This window comes from Sordaria macrospora, chromosome 1 (genome assembly GCF_033870435.1).
Source record: "Sordaria macrospora chromosome 1, complete sequence".
In the NCBI taxonomy this organism is placed as follows: Eukaryota; Fungi; Ascomycota; class Sordariomycetes; order Sordariales; family Sordariaceae; genus Sordaria; species Sordaria macrospora.
The window spans coordinates 7,062,003-7,082,786 of NC_089371.1; the positions used below are offsets into that span (position 1 = coordinate 7,062,003).

General features: G+C 53.5%; 5 protein-coding genes across 5 annotated transcripts; 2 read left to right on the top strand and 3 right to left on the bottom strand.

Moving 5' to 3' along the window:
• Positions 1 to 497: 497 nt before the first annotated feature.
• Positions 498 to 1,379, bottom strand: SMAC4_00208 (uncharacterized protein). Its single transcript, XM_003351618.2, has 3 exons — positions 1,288 to 1,379; positions 1,058 to 1,190; positions 498 to 850 (listed from the first exon to the last, which is right to left on the bottom strand). The coding sequence occupies exons 2-3, from the start codon at positions 1,147 to 1,149 to the stop codon at positions 670 to 672; spliced, it is 273 nt and encodes a 90-aa protein (XP_003351666.1). The 5' UTR covers positions 1,150 to 1,190; positions 1,288 to 1,379; the 3' UTR covers positions 498 to 669.
• A 336-nt stretch (positions 1,380 to 1,715) lies between these two features.
• SMAC4_00209 (uncharacterized protein) lies at positions 1,716 to 4,043 on the top strand. Its single transcript, XM_003351619.2, has 3 exons — positions 1,716 to 1,792; positions 2,028 to 2,459; positions 2,558 to 4,043. The coding sequence occupies exons 2-3, from the start codon at positions 2,036 to 2,038 to the stop codon at positions 3,928 to 3,930; spliced, it is 1,797 nt and encodes a 598-aa protein (XP_003351667.1). The 5' UTR covers positions 1,716 to 1,792; positions 2,028 to 2,035; the 3' UTR covers positions 3,931 to 4,043.
• Positions 4,044 to 4,260: 217 nt separating this feature from the next.
• On the bottom strand, positions 4,261 to 7,545 carry SMAC4_00210 (uncharacterized protein; the record flags this gene model as incomplete). Its single annotated transcript, XM_066089397.1, has 2 exons — positions 4,261 to 6,647; positions 6,706 to 7,545. 2 exons carry the CDS (start codon positions 7,543 to 7,545, stop codon positions 4,746 to 4,748), a joined length of 2,742 nt encoding a protein of 913 aa, XP_065945830.1. The 3' UTR covers positions 4,261 to 4,745.
• Positions 7,546 to 15,513: 7,968 nt separating this feature from the next.
• SMAC4_00211 (uncharacterized protein) lies at positions 15,514 to 17,772 on the top strand (the record flags this gene model as incomplete). Its single annotated transcript, XM_066089398.1, has 3 exons — positions 15,514 to 15,797; positions 15,861 to 16,056; positions 16,119 to 17,772. 3 exons carry the CDS (start codon positions 15,514 to 15,516, stop codon positions 17,415 to 17,417), a joined length of 1,779 nt encoding a protein of 592 aa, XP_065945831.1. The 3' UTR covers positions 17,418 to 17,772.
• A 99-nt stretch (positions 17,773 to 17,871) lies between these two features.
• Positions 17,872 to 19,982, bottom strand: SMAC4_00212 (uncharacterized protein). Its single transcript, XM_003351622.3, has 3 exons — positions 19,544 to 19,982; positions 19,387 to 19,477; positions 17,872 to 19,285 (listed from the first exon to the last, which is right to left on the bottom strand). Exons 1-3 carry the CDS (start codon positions 19,676 to 19,678, stop codon positions 17,898 to 17,900), a joined length of 1,614 nt encoding a protein of 537 aa, XP_003351670.2. The 5' UTR covers positions 19,679 to 19,982; the 3' UTR covers positions 17,872 to 17,897.
• Positions 19,983 to 20,784: the final 802 nt, after the last annotated feature.

Below are 20,784 nucleotides of genomic sequence, written 5' to 3' on the forward strand. Positions count from 1 at the left end.
GAAGAGGATGGGTGTTGCATACAGAACTATAGATATCGACGGAGGAGGAGGAGGAAGAAGTTGGGTATAGCTGTAGCTAATGGATAAAGCTAATGTTCGAAGGTTTGAAGCCATAGTTTAGTGTGCAAGGCAACCGCTGAGAATGAACTGAACATCCTCCTTACTGCTAACGCTGGAGATCGAACTTGGTCCTTCTTTCCGATGATCCCATATCATGCTAGATGTCCAGAGCCAGCCAGAGCTTTCACCGAAGACCATCCGAGATCATCCGCTACATCTTCTTGAGTAATGTTTTGTCGATGGATAACAGTCGTCTCAGTCGTGCGCTGTTCATCATCCGAACTATCCTCTAGTACGAAAGTAGTCTCAATCCCATAGTGTTGAGCTGTATAATACACGAGTCGCAGTCTTCTGACACTCCGTCATCAGTGTTGCGCCCACTTCTTCCCTACCCAGCATCTCATTCATCCCCTCTCCTTCTCTCCCGTCCCCGGCCCCGGCCCCTCATCCTCCTCCTTCTTGTGCTTCTTTTCCGCCTCGAAACCAAGAACCGGCGAGGAAGAAAAAACCGGATCGTTGCGGGTGGGTGATCATGGGTATAACTTGTTTTATTTCGTTGTAGTATGCTTTTCCCCGTTCCAGTTTTGTTATCCTCCTAAAACTCTCTTTTTACATGCCGAAGCCACCTCCACCACGGGCCTGGGTCTCCTTCTGCAGCTGGTCCGAGATCTTCTGGTGCGTCTCGAAGAACTTGGAGGCGCAACGGTCGAGGCAGACGGACTCGCCCTTGCTGAGGTCGCCTTCGCGGTACGTCTTGTCGATGCACTTGAGGGTGCAGATCTTGACCATGCTGTTGGGGGAGGAGTGTAAGTGTCAGCCGACTGCGTCCAATGGTTTCAAAATAGTCTTGTGTATGGTAATGATGGTAGGGTTGGGTAACAGAATTGGAACGAAGGGAAAGGAGGAACAGGAGAATGTAAAGCGAAGATAAATAGGTTTAAAAGAAGGAGTAGAGAAAGGAGAGTTGTGAGATAGTTCAAAAAACAGGAAAACATACCGGGAGTGCATCTCGGCGACAACCTTGAGCTCGTTTTCAACGGCGGCAATCTTCTCGGCCGAAGTGGGCTGCGGCCTACCGAGTCCGAACATTTTGGATGGATCGATTTGACGGGGACTCGTTAAATAAGGGTCTAAGTGCCGCTGTTAAAAAAACAAAGCTCGTGGTATTTGGAGAATTGTGTGGTTGTTGGCGTTGTACGTTGTTGAAATCTGGGACCGGGGACCTACTTTGGGATGGAGGATGATGCGTCGCGGGTAGGTTGATGTCAGCGGCTCCGTTGCAGCGAAGCGACGACACTCTCTCTTGCGCGGGCGAGCGCAACAAGCTTCCCGCCGGGCAGGGCAGCTTCTCTTGGCTCAAAGAACTTTTGGATCTGCTTTCTGCCCACGGACCCACTCACTGAAACAAGGCGGTACGGGCGCGGCTAATGCTCGGCTGCGACCTTCACGGTGAGGCCCGAGCTTCGGCAAGGTCGGGACCAAAGGTGAATACCAGCTACGCTCGGTGAGCGGTAATTGAGGGCTCTGATTGGCTACGACCCCTCTTACACAGAAGTCGCTCCAGTTTCCGGCAGAGGCCCGCCCGCAGACTGGAGCTTGGGGGGAAACAGGGCTTGGGGAAGAAAAAAAAGTGTACGATATAAAAAGCGTCATGGCTCGTGTTGAGACAAATCTTTCTCTTCTACAATCAAGCTCCAGGTGGGCAAAACACACTGGGGCAACCACCATGATTGTAAGTACTACCAACAACACAATTCTTCTCGATACACAATCATCACACTGCCCATTTTATATGATGAACATGCCAAAACATTAGAACCGTTGCGACTGACACGCGCTTGCGCGTGCATGATCACACTATGCTCCATTTCTGAAATTTCTACCCATTCCCTCACCACTTGCTATCAACTACGGCTACCTGGTTCTGGAAGACATGTCATGCTAACCAACTCACGACAATTCAATAGACGCAATAATGAATTCATCTACTCCCTGTCTTCAGTTCTTGAGGCCGTACGCCTGGAAGTGGAAGCCCGTGGGCGCCCGTAACGCGGCATACCTGCGCTTCTACCACCTGGCTCGGCAGCACGAGTTGATACAGTCCAATGCCCTCAAGTATCCTCGCATTCGCCATGAAGGCGGTGCGCCCATGCGGATCCCCATCTTCCGGGAGAAGTTCAAGGATGTTGAGATGGGCAAGCATGCCGACGAAGAGGTCATCATTCATGGCCGGGTTCAGTCCGTCCGTCGGGCTGGCAACAAGCTCATGTTCCTCGACCTCAAAGGCGAGTTCGAGCATGTGCAGGGGCTCTGTAACTTCAATAAGTTGCAGGTCACAGGAGTCGAGCTAGGAGAATTTAGGACGCTTGCAAAATTGTTGAATAGAGGCGATATTGTCTGTACGTGATTCTGGTCCCATATGTCTTCCCCTTGTTGTCCATCCATCATCATATGACAGCGCATGACTGACCGGTGCACCTCTTCTCGCGTTCCACAGCCATCACCGGCAGAGCAACCAAAACGCCGACTGGTGAACTCAGTATCGAAGCCACAAGATTGCCCGAGCTCTTAACCCCAGCATTGGCTCCTCTGCCCTTCAAACTAGAGGATGAGGAAGTTCGGATCCAGCACCGTCACGTCGACATGCTGGTCAACCGCAAGACCATCGACACCCTCCGGCTGCGCTCGCATCTGATCAAGTACCTCCGCGACTTCCTTCACGAGCGTGGCTTCCTCGAGTTCCAGACCCCCATCCTCGCCGAGAGTGCCAGCGGCGCCACCGCCCGGCCCTTCACCACCGCCGCCTCCGAGACCTCGGTCAACAAGAACCTCGCGATGCGCATCGCCCCCGAGCTGTGGCTCAAGCGTCTCGTGGTCGGCGGCGTCGACAAAGTCTTCGAGCTCGGCCCGGCCTTCCGCAACGAGGGCATCGACCAGACGCACAACCCCGAATTCACCATGTGCGAGTTCTACAACGCCTACGCCAACCTAGACGACCTGATCGCCCTAACGGAGGAACTACTCTGCGGCGCCGCCGCGCACTGCCGCGACCTGATCGCCACCAAGCTCGACTCCCTGCCCGCCATCGACATGTCTCAGTACCAGCGTCCCTTCCAACAACTCGAGTTCATCCCTTCCCTGGAATCCGCACTAGGCTTCAACCTCCCCAATCTCGCCGCCCCGTCAGCGCGTGAGGAGCTCCTCGCCCTTTTGAGGGAGAAGAACATCGACGTGCCCGGGCTCAACAAACCCGACATCACCCTCGCCAAACTCCTCGACAACCTAGCCGCCGAGTTCCTCGAGCCCTACTCCCTCACCAAACCCCTTTTCATCACCCACCACCCGGTCTGCATGTCCCCGCTCTCCAAGTCCTTCGTCTGCCCCAAGACGGGCCAGCGCGTCTCCGCGCGCACCGAGCTCTTTGTCAACGGCAAGGAGCTAGCGAACATGTACGAAGAAGAAAACGACCCTGTGTCGCAGCGCGCCAAGTTTCTTGACCAGCTTAATACTGCTAAACGGGAAGGCTTGGCGCCTGGCGTGTACAACGAGGAAGGAGAGAGCGCGATGGAGGTGGACGAGAGTTATGTGCAAGCCTTGGAGTCCGGGCTGCCGCCTACCGGCGGATGGGGGTGTGGTATTGAGAGGATGGTGATGCTGTTTAGCGGGACGAAGAGGATCAGTGACTGTTTGAGTTTTGGAAACTTGAGACATGTCACGAATGTGCCGGGAGCGGTTAGGACGGGCGAGGATGAGGAGAAGGCGAGGGCCATGATGGAGGAGACGGAGAAGAAGAGTGCGAGTGAGAGGAGGAGGCAGAAGGGGAATGAGAAGGAGAAAAAGGAGGATGTCGTTTCTGAGAGTGAGGCATGATTTTCGGAATCTGCCTTACGTGTTATGTGTTGTTCGTTTGATTGTATGATTAGCGTGTTAGCGAGTATTGTCTGATTTGATAACTATGATACCCCTATCTTTAACCAGCCCCATCATCATCTTTCACGTGATTATAGTTGATGATAGTCGCTAACAGGATCATAGTCGTTTGTTCAGTACATATGCTCTCGGTTCCCGAGGCTTGTTGTACTTCATTCGAGGGAGCTTACCTCGGGAGACTGCTGAGACTGGGTGGTGAATGATGTTGCATCATTTCATTTCACTTTGTTGCCCAGACCGTCCCATTTCACATCGCGGTGTTACCCAAGTCTAATGTGGAATCTCGCTTGTCATTTTAAATGTGAGTTCAGTTTCCTAAGAACTAGCTATTCTGCTCAGACTTGGCTATCGAAACCCCTTCAAGTCGCAGAAGGTTTCGTGGAACAACTAGCAGCGGAGTTCGAGAAAGCTATGAAAGTTGAAGAACTGGCGAGGCTCGCAGAAACAAAGTTACCATCCCTCGACTAACCCCTCCGTCATGATTCAACTTTCTCCCCCAATCATTGAAAATATGGCCTGGAAACCTAGTGTCATAATCCCCAAACCTGAGCCCTGTCGTATGATGACACTGATTCGCCCCCCTTCTCGTTTGATCGTCCATAAAACGAGGAAGAAGTGAATATTTGCCCATTTCTAGCAGAGTTCTCATATCAAGGGCCCAGAAAAGACGAGTTACCGGTCCGCGCAATATACAAATACCCATCTACATCTTCCCGATCCGAGCGATGCGTCCTAGGCTTGAGAATCGAGCTCATCTACCATGTTTTCGAATAATAAGCCGCCGCCTTTTCCTGCCAAACCGCCTTGGCCCTTTCTCTTGCCTCCCAGTTGCGATTATACGGCTCCCAATCAGGCAAGCGCCGAACATCATGAGAATAGATGCCAAAGAAATCACGGCGATTTGTTTTGTCCAGGTCTCGAACCTTATGGTTGGCCTTCTCATCCGACAAACCAAGTACCGCAGACTGGAGATATGGGTTATGGTACTGGGGACCACCCTCACGATTATTCGTCGGCCCCGTCAATGGCCACAAAAGATCTCTTGTCCGCTTGGTTGAAGACAAATGCGTTGTGTAGTGTATCGCCTGTGGGTACCGGGACATGCTCGGTTTGAACTCGAAAAGCTCGTACCGCCAAGCTTTGTCGGTCAATCTCGCCATATTTAACGCATCTCCCTCCTCAACCTCGTCGCGGGGTAGTCGATAAAGTCTTTGCTTAGCCCATTGCTTCCGGTTGCCCAGCCAGATCTCCACGACGCGGTTTGTACGGTCCCGGAAATGGCTGTCTTCATGGTTCACCACAAAAGCACCCATTCTGCATCCCCAGCAGACCAGGTACTTGGTATCGGCGAAGAGGTAATCCGGAAGAGGTGTGGTGCATCCACTGCACTTCCTCTCCTTCAACTGATGAGAAATCCTTTCGGTGGTATCGCCACTAACTGCTGCGGCCAAATCGTTCCACAGCCGCCTGGTGACTTCAGATCTCCGAAGATGCGCGTCGTGACCATAAAGGGGAATACATCGATCACGTTCCCATGTCAAGACCGCTTCACGGGCTTTGTACGCCCAAAATGGATCTGGACCGGGTAGACGGCGAATGAAATGCCAAATCCCCGAGCTGTCACTGAGAAGGTCGACGCCGAGCTTGCCGGCCGTGTCCCAGTACGCCATAATCCGAGCGAAGATGGCCTTGGGTACGTCAAAGGTTGGCTTATGGTAGGTCAACCCGAAAGAACCAAGTGTGTTGGGCGCGAAAGTTGGACCTTCGAAAAAATACGGGTAGAAATCCAAGCGAACTTGCTTGTGGTGGCCGGTATCTGCAAGCTTCTTCATTGACCACATGACACGAAGAAGAGGACCGAGTTGGCTGAAATCAAGCTGTTTGCAGCGCGTGATGGCAATGCTCTCAAGATTTGGCATTGACTTGATCATCAACATTACCAGATCGATTGTGAGATATGGGATCTGGTCAAGAATCAAGTGTCGGAAACTCGTGAGCGTGGAGCACATGATACGGACCATCTTAGTCAACAACTTGAACTCTCGCTCGAACGGCTTGTCTTCAGGGGTAGAAGCGTGGACTTTAGTGATCGGTGTGATGATCAAAGTATTCATCCGTATTCCGCCTACTCCGTTTCCATAAGTCTCCTCGGTATGGAAGTTACCCGAAGAGAAGTCCCAAACTGCGAACTGACTACTGGTCAATCGGGCGGTGTCCTTGCAAGCCATTGCCAACGATGTCAGGTCGGCAATAAAGGGTTCAATGTAGTGCACCACTTTGTTGAAGAGTTCCGGGATGTTCATCAAACGGATGAGTCCGGTCTCCATGTTCTTCGGGTTGTTCCCATGGTCAGTCTTGATGGGCTCGGACGTATTAAGAACACCATAAGCCGGAGCAGGCGCCAGCAACAATCTTGGCTCGCATTGTGTGGTAGCCTGCATCAAGCTGAATGCCGCGTCCTTTCTCTTCCTGTGGTAAAGCTTTTGGATAAGCAATACGTCGGCTTCAGATGTTTCTCTGTGGATTCGGGGGAGTTGCTGGAGAGCGTCGCGTCTGTGTACCATGTCGTACACATCTCGGGGGTTTCTGTCTCCCAAAGAGACCCATTCTCGATTGTAGGAGAACAAACGTGGGTCGGGCAAGTTGGGGCGAAAAGCCTGTGGAAAGGCGCAGTCAGCGGCCAGCTCTAAGATTACGTGGGTAGAAATTACATACCGTTTTTGTCAAATCGAGGAGGCTTTTGTAGGTAGCATGTTGCTGCTTTCGGGGCAGCTGGCATTCCGGGAGGAAGTCTGATTTTGGGCGGGAAAAGTCGACGATGGTCCCAGGGAGAGGGTAAAATGTGCCAGTCTGTGTGTCGACAGTCGTCTTCTGCCAATTATTGCCTTGATCCCACGTGACAGCAATTGACTTCCATATATTACCCGCGTGCTCCGGCTGAATAGAATCCCCTTGACCAGCGTTTCCGTCAATCTCACTGGAGCCAGATTGTGCAGGCGTTTTTAGGTTGTTGTGATTAGTGACTTCTGTACGATTGATCGAGTCCGGGGTACGCTGCTGTGATTTGGAGCCGGTTGTCTGCCATCGGCTTCCTCTGGCCTTCCGGGTAGGAGGCTTTGTCATGGCAGACATCTCCGAGTTGCCGTGACCAGTGACTCGCGTGTGATTGATCAAGTGTGCGGTAGGCTGCAGTGGCTTGGAGCCGGTGGGCTCCGTTGGCGTATCTGATCGCTGGTTTTTGGCCTTCCCAGTATGAGGCTTTACCATGGTAGATGTCTCCGCGTTGTCGTGACTAGCGACATGAGTGTGAGCGTTCAAGTCTGTAGTAGGCTCCTGTGACTTAGGCCCGGTGGCCTGCTTTGACGTATCTCCTCGCCGGCCTTTGCCCTTCCGGGTACGAGGCTTTGCCACGGCAGGCGTCTCCGAGTTGCCGTAACTGGCGACTTGGGCGTGAACGTTCAAATCTGTGATAGGCTGCAGTGGCTCGGAGTCAATAGCCTGTGTTGACGTATCTTGTCGACGGCCTTTGCCCTTCCAAGAACGGGATTTGGCCATGGTGTTGAGAGCGAGAGGGCTCAGGATATCAGGGTAGAAAATGCTGGATGGTTGGTGGGTGTCTGTTGGTGAATATGAAACAACACGAGAGCAGCAGCCGTTGGTGGTAGGAAGCAGCACAGTTTTTGGGAAAACGCGGGCTTTGCTTCTTGGTGGAGAAACAAGACCTGGGTGAGGGTGGGAAGATATGGCGAAGCTTCGAACTGCTCGAGGAGGGGAGTTAGAAGTGAGAAATTTTATGGGGAACAGGGCCGCGGGTGTCTGAGTTTAAGTTTGGAAAATTGTGCAAGAGGCGTGAATGGACCAGGTTATCGAGAAGGTTTGGTCTCAAAAAGTTGGGTCGGGGAGGTGAAGGTTGATGGATGGAACCTTTGCCTTTTGATGGCCGCGGTGACCGGTGGAATCCGCCTCAGCAAGAAGCCAGATGAATAGACCGTTGGCTTATTGTATTCAATTGCGTGCTCACGGCAGATTCTTAAGCATTGTTTGCCGAGGTATGTTCGGATGAGAAATTCCAATTGGGAGGTTCAACGTGCAAAAGCTCGGACAGAATGCGCGATTAGGCACCAGGTGTTGCGCTTGCGTAGGTAGATGGGGCGGCGACGAGAGATGCGTCAATACTAGTAGACCCTGCCTGCTGCTCTCGCCAAAAAGGACATTCACCTGGGACTATGACTGCGCTGCGGGCTCAGAATCCCGCGTCAATAGGAAGGCACAATAAACGGCCGGCATGAGAACCTGCAGTAAGGATGGGAGGTATCCACTTCAAGTTCAGACGGAAGGAACACACCAAGCCCCGAAGGCACTCCAAGGCAGGAGCGGAATATGGAAATCTGAGGCAAGAACGGATCATACAATGGAGAGAAAGTATCTATCATCAACTGTCTACGTGGAGAAACACATGATTGAACCTTAAGTTGGCATTGACGTGAGATATACGCGAGTGTCCAGGTAGGGCAGCATGGCAATGCACTATTCCCAACCAACGCGGTTTGTTGGACGGCCGCGGATATTCATTTCCAGTGACTACTTGTTGAGAACTGGAACTGAGGCATGTACTAATACCAGTCACTGTGTTCAATTCCGTCGTGATATAATGCAGTGAAGTACAAAAGTGACCTTGGGCACTGGCCATCCTTCGCCTTGATGATAACCCTAGTGATACTTCGCCGGGCTTTACTCTGATTGGAGTAAATAGCTGTCACATGAAGCCAGACCGGCAACTCATGCACCAAAGTATTGAGGATTCGAAGCATGGACACATCTTCCCGACTAAAACAATCGCCTTGTTCATGTATGCGCGAGGTCAAAAATGCCAGATATGGAAGGTATATCGAATGAATCAACACACAATCCCATCACACCAGTAGCGTTCAACATCTGCCGAGACAAGAGTAAACAACACTCCAGACGAGTTACCAACCCCTATCCTCACCACAGCAACCAGGTACCTAGCCTAGCGTCCTCACGTGAAGTTGTACCACCTTGCTGAAGAACGGTGTGGCCATCTAACACTGGTTGATATCCAACAAAAGGACGGACACCGGGACTCTCCGCGACGGTCCTGTATGTGTCACACGCCGTGATACAGTGTACACCTGCTGTATCCATCATCGCTCCACTGTCTCCATAAAGACCCTGAAAAAGCACAGGAATGGAAGAAAGAGAGCAAGCAGGCGGTCCTAGTCCTCATGTACTTGAGTAACTCTGCGGTAAGCTAGCTACACCTGAGTCGGTATAGCGCGCGCGTGGTAGACCGCATGAACTTGTATGCACTTCCCCTTGTAGAACGTCTTGTAAGAATCTCAACGCAGTGTAAGGGAAAAGAGGTATCGGCATGATGTCAATGATTGGCCGGCCTGCAGGCGCAAGTGATCTCGAGTACAGCTACCGACAACAGATAGTGAGGGGAAAAGACAGGTGCTTGAGGAGATGTGCGACTGGACCGAACTGGACGGTTTTAGATATGTTCGATTCCTGTTGATGAAACAGAAGACCGCCCGAATACGAAAGGGTCATGTGAAGGGATCTGGAAAGAAAAATCCGCGAAGCACACATGTCCTCAACTCCCAATCTGCATCAATGGACTGTCCTGTAGAGGCCATAGCCTTGCACACAAAAAAAGATAAAACTCATGACAATCATGGCCGCCCACAGGCCGCAGAAGCGAGCTAGTAGTGGTTTGTTTCTAGAAAGCCGGAATGTCCTCACGTCCCCGGAGCTTCGGATTCTTTGATCTGGCTTGACGCTCCTGTACCGTGAACCTTCACCCGACGAGTACCGAATAAACTCGGGGGATTCGTCTTCAGCCTTAACCCAAAGGGGGGTTAGACTGGACATAACGCGAGGCTTAATCAGCCAGCATGCGCCAGCAAATATGCCCGCCTAGTGAACCAGGCTGAGTTGACAGTCCTCCGCCCAGCAACATTGCACCCCAGCTTATCTTACATACATGTTAATGTACAGCTACCGGGCATGCCCTGTACAAATATGCTCTCTATGGGCATTCAAAGGGGGAAAGGCCGAAGACGAATCCCCGGAGTTTATTGGGGTAGGCTCAACGCAAGGGAAGGGGCGCAGGCAGAAATGCGAACGATGGGACTTGTGCATGCAGGTGGACTGTCTGAACGGGAACCGAGCGGCAAAACATGTCAGGTGCTTCGACAGACTGCAAAGTTGAGTAATGAAAATTAAGCAGACATGATAAACAATGCTCAACGCTCCCGGAAAAGATGACAGAACAAGCCGTGGCGCTAACGGACCAAGGTGCGATGTCGGTCCCCGCCTAGAGGTACCTGCACCTCTGCTCCTCTGCTAGCAGCCAGCATGAAAATGGGAACAATGAAGAGCTGGTTGGCATACAATTTGCACTTGAATCGAGATCTGGCGGCTGTAATATGTGCTCGTGTGTATGCGAGGCGATCAAAGCAACAATCTGTAGATAGCATGTGCACCCAAATTAGAGAAGACTTACGATCATAGATGAAGCCAAGGTTGTTGTGCCACCACACCCCCGCGTTATCGTCAGTACTTTAGCCTCCCCGTCAACCATATCCTCAAGGGCGTCTTGGTGAGAGTGTCTCTCCCAGTCCTCAGAGCGCAAGTAAAAATCTCGTCATATTTTGCATGATCACGATCCATATGACTGATAAGGCTTCGGTACTCGGAAAGCGAATAACGGTATCTGTCAGGCGGTTGATATCGAGAAAGACGGAAGGGCGGGACTTGTCATTGTAGATCCAATCACCGACGGGGGAAGTCTTTGCTTGTCAACGTGATGTCCCACGCCCGTGTCTTAGTGCGTCTTTGGTGCCGGGTCACATGGTGTGAGATGTGGGTGTGTTGAAAGCAGTGATCGCTTTGATCGACGGGTTGGGTTACTCGACAAGAGGGGCACAGGAGGTCTGAGGACGAGGCACGAGATACCGTCCGACAAGGCCCAAGACAAGTCTCGGGCGATGATAAGGATCGGACATCGGAGATTTTGAACGCCACCTGTTTATCGTCGGTGATTTTCGAGGACCTTTAGACGTTGCAGCGATAATTTTCCATGGCTGTGAGGGTGTTGCTGAAGGCGAGGACCAAACTGTCGTCGTTCACTTTCAATGTTGAAAGTTGAGGAGAGGGGAAAGATGTCTTGGCGAGGAAGCCCAGGAGAGAAACCCAAACCCATTGAAAGGGCCCCACTTGCGAAAGGGCCCGGACCCGCCCGTGAGCTCAGGCCATTGCATGCGCGTGACACCAGCATCATGATGAAATTTGTGGTAGAAATCACTGGCATATAGAGTTTCTCGAGTTGAGATATTGGGCAAGGCATAGACGAAGCAAATGGAATGTGGTTGAGATCCTACTCTCGCCCGGCTACACTTGCAATCGCTCATACGTCCCGTTTTTCAGGAGTTCTCGTCATCGAGAGGAAAACGGAGCTTGAACCGAACTGTCCGGGGGACCATGCTCGAATCCACATTGCAGCCCTTTCTGTACCTGACGCTACTGCTAGGCGCTCTGACCTGCTGGCGGCCTGGCGCCCACGTTGTGCTCCTCTGAAAAGATTTTTGGAGACAAAACAATTCGGGAATCATCAATGTGAAACGACGAATGGAAAAGATAGGAAACATGAGATGACCAGAATGGCCGGCCAGGCGCGGCGAACAAGTGGCTTGTCCTTCTTCCTCTCCCGAACCCGAGTCTGGTTTGACGAACACCTGTTTGAAACCTCGAAGGACAGTGGAGGTATGCAGGTCGCAGGTGAGTCCCGTCGCGCATCCAGCCTTCCCGTCCCGTTCGAGCTCCTTGCCCGTCACCATCGTCGGCTGCCGGTAAGTACAGGCCTTGCTCACCTCCGTCTCAGACGGGAGCATTGTAGGCAAGGCAGGCAAGGCAAGGGGGAACCTCACCGACTCACCGTCAAGTCCTCAACCTCGCTTGTGTTCGAGGAAAAGTGGACCAGGCTGTTGTTGGAGCCTGGGCGTGAGAGCAGCGGTCAAAGCTTTCAGGGACAGCCTGGTCCAGAGCCGAAAGATCCCGTCTGGAGACTCGGGCGGCACGGTCAAGTTCGGGATCACGACCGGTGACGGCGGGGAAATGGCAATTGTAGTAGCACCAGTTCCAAACATTTTTTTCCCTTCCTTTGTCAGCATCCTCTCCGGAAACGGCGCCGAGCCGTTATTGGACGTTGTCCAAAACGGAGCTTGACACCTCTCTCGACACACCACCATGCCACCATCTCAGAGCCGGCACATCGAGTCCGGAAGGGCTGAAGGGAAGAGGTTGCGCGGCGCATTGCAATCATCGTCCAAAAGCTGTCCGGTGACGTCCACTGAAAAGCACAGGCGCAACGTGCTAACCATAACCCCGCTTGAACCAGCTGCAAAGGAGAGATCATGCGTACGGATGGTGGTTGCATGTGTGGGAACGCCATCGACCTCTCAAATGCTCGAGCTGTGTTTTTTTGGTGCGCCCGTCAGACCACGGGAGGAGCCCATGGCCAACCCCATCTTGCGCATTCCTGGTGAGTCGTTGCGTGACTGGAAGAGCTCTTCGAAATCAACATCGGCGAACAGTCAACCTTCAAATGACTGGAAGGTAACATGTTTGATCCAGCCAAACATGGCTTTTCCGGTTACAAAGAGGGGACCAACAAGAAGTCGTTGGGTTGACTTATCTTTTGCAATCACAAACAGCAGGATACGACAAGATTGGAGCCGGACCTAGGTACACTAGCACTTTTGCATGTTGGTGTGATAAGATAATCATCTGTATATGACAAAGAAGTCGTGAACATCTATCTCTCATCTCACCGCTCTTGCAAGTTGCAACGGGAACCAACCTATCTCGGACTGAAGGCGTTACCACCGGATATCTCTTCTATCAAGTTTGCTTTGTCTCTGGCCCGGACTTGTTCCGAACACCATCGCCAATCTCGCAAAGAGCAGTTCTCGACGGCGTCCCAAAGGTGCCGTTACATCGCGCTCCTGAAAGTAGAGGTAAGGGATACCCAAATGGTGACTTGCCGGGGCCGCACTAGCATCTTCTGAGCCCAAGCTTGTCCAGTTCCTGACTGGAGGGCCAACAACTTTTTTCTTGAAAAAAAGGGAAGAAAAAGTTTGCACAAGTCGCGAACATGCGAGGAGGTTACTATTTTATATCTCGTGGAAGTGCCTTTTCCATATGGATTTTTAACTTTTCATTCAGCTCGTTTCCGAGCGGGTTCCGGCAAGGTAAGGTTGTCATCTTGCCCGCCGTCAAAGCGCATGTGGTTTTCCCGCCATGGTTACTTTTTTGGTAACCGGGGTCTTCATCCCGAAAGATCAATGCGCCGCCGTGTTGAGAACGGTCAAAATGTCAGCAAAAGAAGGGATGATGACTCCTTTCAACTGGGCCATTGGAAAACAGAGGTGACCAACATCGTTGTGATGTCGATAATTTACGCCGCTCTGTCGCATTCTCCTCCACCGCCGCAAACAGGCGCTTCCACTGATTGCAATCAACACGTCAAGCAATTCTACAGTACCATTCTCATCTGAACGGTTCAACGATGGCATTTCGATTCAATTGCAGCGCAGCAGTCGCCAGCACCGTTCCAGTCACAGTGGAGTCTCGACGAGCAAAGGTTGATTGGACATGAAAATGGGCCAAGCCTGGAAATTTCAGATGTGGATCCCCCTTTGCTCGCTTTGTCCTGCCAGCTGCCCAGGTCAGCGCCAATCCAAGAAGAACTCAACCAGAGAGTATTTCGTTTTGGTCTTGCGTTCTCTTCGTTGTGGAGAGGACGAGACTGAGAGACAGGAGAAAACAGTGGACTCGTGGAGTGCTGAAGGGTCGAGAAGGGATCTAAACCTTATACGGATTTATAATGGGTGGTGTTGGATTGGGCAAGCTTTCAAAGTTCCATGTCAGTCAATACATGATGCAGGGGGGAACAACACCAGGGTAAACAACATCTGGTTGGCCACCTGCCTGCGCTGTTGGGAGCCTCGATCGCAAGTCGCCATTATCGCACCCAAACTATCTGCGGCGGCGAATATGTACAACAGACACACGAGACGAGCGAAAGAAAGTGCGAGACCATGGAAAAATCACAAGGGAAAAAGATTAGGTAACATAGGCAAAAAGCACACAGCGAAGTGGTACGTTTGATGAAGAAGCGCCGTGCTCCACCGTCTCCATAGCGTGATCGACGGAGGAGGAGCACGGGGATAGGGGGTCTAATTAAGCTACCAGACGCTAAGGGGTCTCCTGGCGCTAACGGCTTCTATATGCACGCTCATCGGCAGGTACCATTCTCGTAGGATTCTCGTAGGGCAATCAACGCCCTTTGGCAAGGTTGTTGGAAAGGGGGAAATTGACCTGCAGAAAGCAAGAATGCCGGTACTTTCCTGCCAGGTATCGTTGGTTTAGCGAACGAGACCCTGGCTGGCACAACAACCAATCAGCGGCGCCCTATGAGAGAAAGGATTGCAGGCCAGAGCGCATGCAAAAATCACACATTATCATCCCTGTCGGGGTAGCTGCTAGGCAGGGAAAACGCTGCTTGAGAAAAACGGACCAGTTTGGGTCATCCATGAACATAGGACATCTCTCATCTCCGTTAAAGCAGGCATTCATTCTCTTCGCACCAATACCTACCTCGCATAGCTGAGGCAGCTCAGGCAGTTCTGACAGCTTCAAAAGTTGGGACTAGGGGCTTCTTGGCATCGACTGCCGGCCAGCTGCCGCTACACAAAGCAGCTTCATGTTCCGTTTCAGACCCTGCAGCAAGCGAAACGGCAACGGAAGATGGGACGACGGAACGTTGTCCAGAAGAGAAGGGGATTCATTGTGAGCGAGGGGTGGTGACGGGACGTGAAGGGAGAAGCAGTCGACCAGTCACAGGCCGGCTTTTTGGAGAGCGCAGATCACCAGCAAGTCCTACCGCCGTTTTCTTTCCCACGAACCTCAACGACGAGGGGGGCGAGGGGACCTTGTGGGAGAGTGGAAGTGGAAGTGGAAGCGAGAACCTTGAAGCCAACCTCCCGTGCCCTTCTTTGTGTGGTCCTGACATGGCAACCCGGGACGAGTCGCTGCACAAGTCACAGAACCAGACGGTAGGAGACGGTTGAGGTACCAAGGTTGTTAGTGCGCCCAGACTTTTTTGCCTGCTAGGGGAGCTGCTAGGCCAGGCCACCCATTGCCCATTCTGACCAGGGCATCAATAAACTTAAGTACCCCAGGGGTCATCACGCGCTTTCCTCCTGCTTCCCTTCCCTTCTCTTTTCCCTCCCGCCATCACAACTTCTCCCTTCAGAGATTTTTTTGTGCTTCCCACACATCCACCACCTCGTGTCAGAGCACCGTCGCGTAATAATACCCCCCCAAGCGCACGCTCTCTGCCTTTTCTTGCTGTCTTTTCTTCAGTGATACCCAATACCCCTTTGTGTTTTTCTTCCTTTTTTTCCAGATACCCATCCCTATTTCACCATATTCAAAATGTCCGACGAACAGAAGAACGTTGAGCTCCCCCAGGAGACTCAACCTGTCACCACTGCCGACGTCCCCGCCGAGATCAAGCCCCTCGAGGTTGTTCCCGTCACCGAGGCCCCTGTTGTTATCGCCGACGCCGAGACTGCGCCTGCTGCCGCCGCCACTACTGAGGCTACTGAGGCCGAGGCCACCCCCGCTGTTGCTGAGGAGGCCAAGAAGGAGGAGGAGGAGGTCAAGCCCGTTGAGGAGGGTCACCTCGAGCACAAGGGCCAGCCCGCCAACTTCCCCAAGTAGGATAACCCCAGGAACGCGCCTGATAGAGAGAGTCGCAAAACTAACACTATCACCGCTAGGAACCTTCTCTTCTCCAAGAGATTCTTCTGGTTCGGAAGCGAACCCGTCGATCTGAAGTCCATTAGCACCTTCAAGGCTGACAAGGCCGCCGATGTTGCGCACCACGTCACCGCTTGGGCTGCCGAGACCGGCAAGGGTCTCCTCTTCTTCAGCGAGAAGGCTGACAAGGCCGCTCCCCACGGCGCCATCCACCTCGTAAGTATACCTTCATCTATGCGCTCAAGCCGCTTTACATTTTGCTAACCGCTACTTTGCAGGCCGATGCTTCTGAGCCCGCCACCGACGGTCCTACCAAGTTCCACTTCACTGCCAAGGGCCACAAGCACGCCTTCAAGGCTTCCAACACTGCCGAGCGCGACAACTGGGTTAACCAGCTCAAGGCCAAGATCGCCGAGGCCAAGGAGCTTGCCAACACCGTTGTCGAGAGCGAGACCTACAAGAAGACCATTGAGACTCTCAACCCTGCTGCTGTGAAGAAGGAGGAGAAGGCCCCCGAGGCCGCTGCCGCCGTTGAGCCCGCCACTGAGGCTACTGCTGAGGGTCCTACCACTGAGGAGACCCCTGCTGCCACTGAGGAGGTCGCTACTACCGAGCCCATCGTCAAGGAGGAGGCTAAGAAGGAGGATGCCAAGGAGGAGGGATCCAAGCGCCGCTCTGCTAGCCGCAAGCGCACTTCGATCTTCGGCAACCTTGGCTTCGGCAAGAAGGAGGAGAAGAAGCCTGTCACTGTCGAGGCTGTTCCCGAGCCCAAGGAGGGTGAGACCGAGGCCGCTGCCACTGAGGCCGTCACCGAGGTTCCCGCCACCACCGAGGAGGTCGCTGCTGCCACCGAGCCCGCTGTTGTCGAGACCCCTGCTGCCCCCGTCGAGGAGGTTGCTTCCCCCGCTGAGGAGAAGAAGGAGGAGGCCGCGGAGACCCCCGTCAGGCCTACCCCTGCCAAGCGCACCAGCCTTTTCGGGAACCTTTCCTTCGGCAAGAAGAAGGCTGCCTCTCCTGCGCCTGTCGCTGCTGATGAGGCCCCTGCCGCCACCACTGAGCCCGTCGCCGAGACCGCTCCTGTGATCCCCGCTGTTGACACCACCGAGCCCCTCTCCGCCGAGGTCAACTCCCCCGCGACTGTCCCTACTGAGACCGTCGAGGTCCCCGCTGCCACCAGCGGCGCTGAGTCTCCTAAGAAGGAGGTCAAGACCGACAAGCGCAAGAGCTCGCTCCCCTTCGCCTTTGGCAAGAAGGAGAAGGCCACCTCTGACGAGGAGATCGAGAAGCCCAAGTCTCCCTCTCCCTTCTCTCGTCTCCGTGATACGATCAAGGGCAAGGGTAAGGGCAAGACCGAGAAGTCTGAGAAGGCTGAGGAGAAGACCGAGGAGGTTCCTGCCATCCCCGAGACTGAGGTCGAGGCTGAGGCTGCCAAGGAGGAGGCTGCTCCTGCAACCACCACCACCGAGGAGGCTGTTAAGCCCGCTACCGAGACCGAGGCTGCCCCCGCCGTCCCGGCTACCGAAGAGGCTGAGGCTGAGAAACCCGCTTCCTCCGTCCCTGTGACTGCTGCCGCCTAGACATCGGCACCGTCGGCGTCCGAAGGGCCGCTTCGAGTTCGATACACTAGGAAGGATTGACACGAGGACATTCCCTCCAAAATAATTCCTTAATAACTACAACACAAACAAAAAACAAATAGCCTACCATACTAATTAATCGCTGCGGGTTTGGTCGGAATCGGGTCTGCATTTCGAGAGATACCCCTTTTGAGATTGGTTTCTTCTGATACCCCTCATGGAAAGAACGAGAGAGAGAGCAAGAAAGAGAGAGAATAAGAGAGACAAACGGGCATGGAAAGCTTTGCACTCGCGAGAGATTTTTGTCCTTGGTTCCAAGTTTAGCATCATCTGTGTCTGCCTTTGTTTCTTTTACAGTAGTGTCCTAATAGCCAATCAATCATACTACCATTATACCCAAGACTCCAATGCTAAGCTACTGCATGATCATCATAAGAACATCAAGACTTCGTAGAATTTTCCTTTCTTCAGCTTTGCAACTCACTTCTGCAAAGACTGGCCCATGCCTCCGCTCGTAACCATCTTGGTGACCTGGTACTCTCCGATACCATAGAGCGACCCTTCCCTTCCAAAGCCACTCTCCTTAACACCGCCAAATGGACTGGCGGGGTCCGAGATCAAGCCAGTGTTGATACCGACCATGCCAACCTCAAGGTGCTCAGCAACCCTCACGCACCGCTGGATATCTCTAGAGAAGAAGTAGCCCGCCAAGCCGACCTGGGTCGAGTTGGCCAGCTTGACCACCTCATCTTCCGTGTCAAAGGGGAACAAGCCAGCCACGGGCCCGAAAGTCTCCTCCGACGCCATGGCCATGTCGCGGGTCATACCCGTGATGACGGTCGGCTCGTAGAAGTTGGGACCCAGCTTCTCGAGCTTGTGGCCGCCCACCACCACCTTGGCGCCCTTCTTCTCGGCGTCGCGGACGTGTTGCTCGACCTTGTCGATGGCGCGGTGGTGGATCAGCGGACCGTGCGTGACTCCCTCCTCGAACCCGTTGCCGACCCGGAAGTTGTTTTTGACCTGCTCGGCGAACTTCTGGGCGAACTCATCGTAGATGCCCCGTTGTACATAGATGCGGTTGGCGCACACGCAGGTCTGGCCGGAGGAGCGGAACTTGGAGGCGATGGCGCCCGTGACGGCCAAGTCCACGTCGGCGTCGTCGAAGACGATGAAAGGCGCGTTGCCGCCAAGCTCGAGGGAGAGCTTCTTGAGCGTGCCCGAGCACTGCTTCATGAGCAGCTTGCCGACGGGCGTCGAGCCCGTGAAGGAGATCTTGCGGACTACGGGGTCAGTGGTCAGAGTGCTGCCGACCTCGGGGGTGTTCTCGAGAGCAGTGATCACGTTGACGACACCGGCAGGGATGCCGGCGCGGTGGGCGAGCTCAGCGAGGGCGAGGGCTGTGAATGGCGTCTCGCCGGGGGCTTTGCAGACGACGGTGCATCCAACGGCCAGGGCGGGGCCAACCTTGCGGGTGATCATGGCGGCGGGGAAGTTCCAGGGCGTGATGAGGCCGCACACGCCGATGGGCTCCTTGATGGTCCATACGCGGTTACCGGGCACTGAGGAGGGGATGGTGTCGCCGTAGATGCGGGGAGCTTCCTCGCTGAACCACTCGAAGAAGTTGGCGGCGTAGGTGACTTCGCCCTTGGCGTCTGCTAACGGCTTTCCGTTCTCCCAGGTGATGAGGGTGGTTAGGTCGTCATGGTTTTCAACCATCAGGTCGTACCATTTTCGCAGAAGCTTGGAGCGCTCGCGGCCCGTCTTGTGGCGGAAGGTCTCGAAAGCGACTTCGGCGGCGTCGATGGCTTTCTTGGTGTCTTGGGCGTCGAATTCGGGGCAGGTACCGATGAGCTTGCCTGTTGCTGGGTCTACGGAGGTGAAAAGCGGAGTTAGCTGTATGTATGTATGTGATATGTGCATGACTGCAAAGGCATAGCACAGCAGCATGGGAATGCAGGCACAGACATACCATTGACTTCAAACGTCTTGCCCGACTGGGCCTTTACCCATTCGCCATTGACATAGCAAATGTCCTGCTTGAAGAGTGATGGATCTTTGAGCTGTTAACAAAGGGGAGTTAGTAAGGTACAGCTGTTCCGGCATCGCCGAGTTTACTTATTACGCACCTTGGGAACCATGGTGGAGGCTAGTCGCGAGTATGATGAGTGCAGTACTAGTGGTAGGGATTTCGTCTGAAAGCGAGATCTGACGATGGTTGCGTTTCTGGAGGCGGAGAAAAGGGATCTTTGTAAGAAGGCCATCTTGTAGCACGAGTTCGACGACGTCGGGTGGGTGTGTGTGGGTGTCTCGAGGAGGAGGGCCGAGGCGTTTCAACACTGACTAGTGATTTGTATGAGAAGAGGCCGGGGAGTATGCAGCGAATAGGTGCTTCAGAAATCGGGGGCCGCGGTTGTTAATGCGAGGGGAAAGCTTCAGATGGCAGATTGGCGGGTAACGGGATGCCGGTAATATGCGGGGAAGAAGTTGGAGAAGGTCGAGTTTATGTCGTCTGTTATTTGGATTGGATGGGCGCGATGTCGGCTGATGTTGTTTGTCCTTTCGATGGTTCGCAGCACTACGCTTCTGCATAGAGCTATGACGACCGCTAGTGGATAGCGCTCCTGCAGTGGAGTTAGTGGACTGTTTTCCCCAAACAATGCTAGCCTTGATGACGTCTATACCCGGCCTTATCGGGCCACGATAAAGGTGGGGTAAAGAGCTGGAGGCTATCATCGGCAGCCACGGGCCACGGCAGCCAACCTCCTTCCTCTCTCTCGCTTCTCCTCCCGAGTCCTCCGTGTCCTTCCGTGGAATATTCGGCGTTCAATCCGAACATACACCTCGGCTTCTCAAAGACTCACAGGACTCTGATTCTGGAACGCTACGTGGACGAACCCCGCGCAAGCGTTGACAACCACTTCACACAACATGAATGTTGCTCGACAGATTTCGCAAGTCTTCAGCCCCTGATGAGACATGGAGAAACAGCCATAATCCAGAGACTTTACCGGTGTCAAGACCCGGTGACACAGGGGGCGATGGGTAAATGGAAGCTTCTTGCCCCCGTCAAGGCAAAGCCACGTCTTTAGGACCAAAGAAACGCTAGCGATGTCTCTTGACGTGACCGAAGACACTCGCGCTCAAGAAGAGTGTTATATGAGCAACTCGCTCCAAACAACCGAGGTGAACACACCCGGCTCTTGAGAGGCCATAGGGCATTGCGTTGAGGGTTTCTTCAATTCCTAGGGCGGAATGCCCAACTCGAGTCTCAGCCATGGATTCTTTCAGTGCTCGGAGCCCCCCAAAACCATCTCATCCGCTCAGCCAGCTCTCGACATAATTTGGGAAACATTCTCTCTGGAACTGC

What these genes read in the sequence shown, in the direction of transcription:
- SMAC4_00212 (XM_003351622.3), bottom strand. Translation starts at nt 19,678, where the DNA reads ATGGCCTTCTTACAAAGATCCCTTTTCTCCGCCTCCAGAAACGCAACC. An exon ending in CCTCCACCATGGTTCCCAAG is followed by an intron (nt 19,478 to 19,543) that starts GTGCGTAATAAG and finishes CTTTGTTAACAG; the next exon opens with CTCAAAGATCCATCACTCTT. An exon ending in CAAGACGTTTGAAGTCAATG is followed by an intron (nt 19,286 to 19,386) that starts GTATGTCTGTGC and finishes TCACCTCCGTAG; the next exon opens with ACCCAGCAACAGGCAAGCTC.
- SMAC4_00208 (XM_003351618.2), bottom strand. Translation starts at nt 1,149, where the DNA reads ATGTTCGGACTCGGTAGGCCGCAGCCCACTTCGGCCGAGAAGATTGCC. An exon ending in GTCGCCGAGATGCACTCCCG is followed by an intron (nt 851 to 1,057) that starts GTATGTTTTCCT and finishes CTCCCCCAACAG; the next exon opens with CATGGTCAAGATCTGCACCC.
- SMAC4_00209 (XM_003351619.2), top strand. Translation starts at nt 2,036, where the DNA reads ATGAATTCATCTACTCCCTGTCTTCAGTTCTTGAGGCCGTACGCCTGG. An exon ending in GAATAGAGGCGATATTGTCT is followed by an intron (nt 2,460 to 2,557) that starts GTACGTGATTCT and finishes CGCGTTCCACAG; the next exon opens with CCATCACCGGCAGAGCAACC.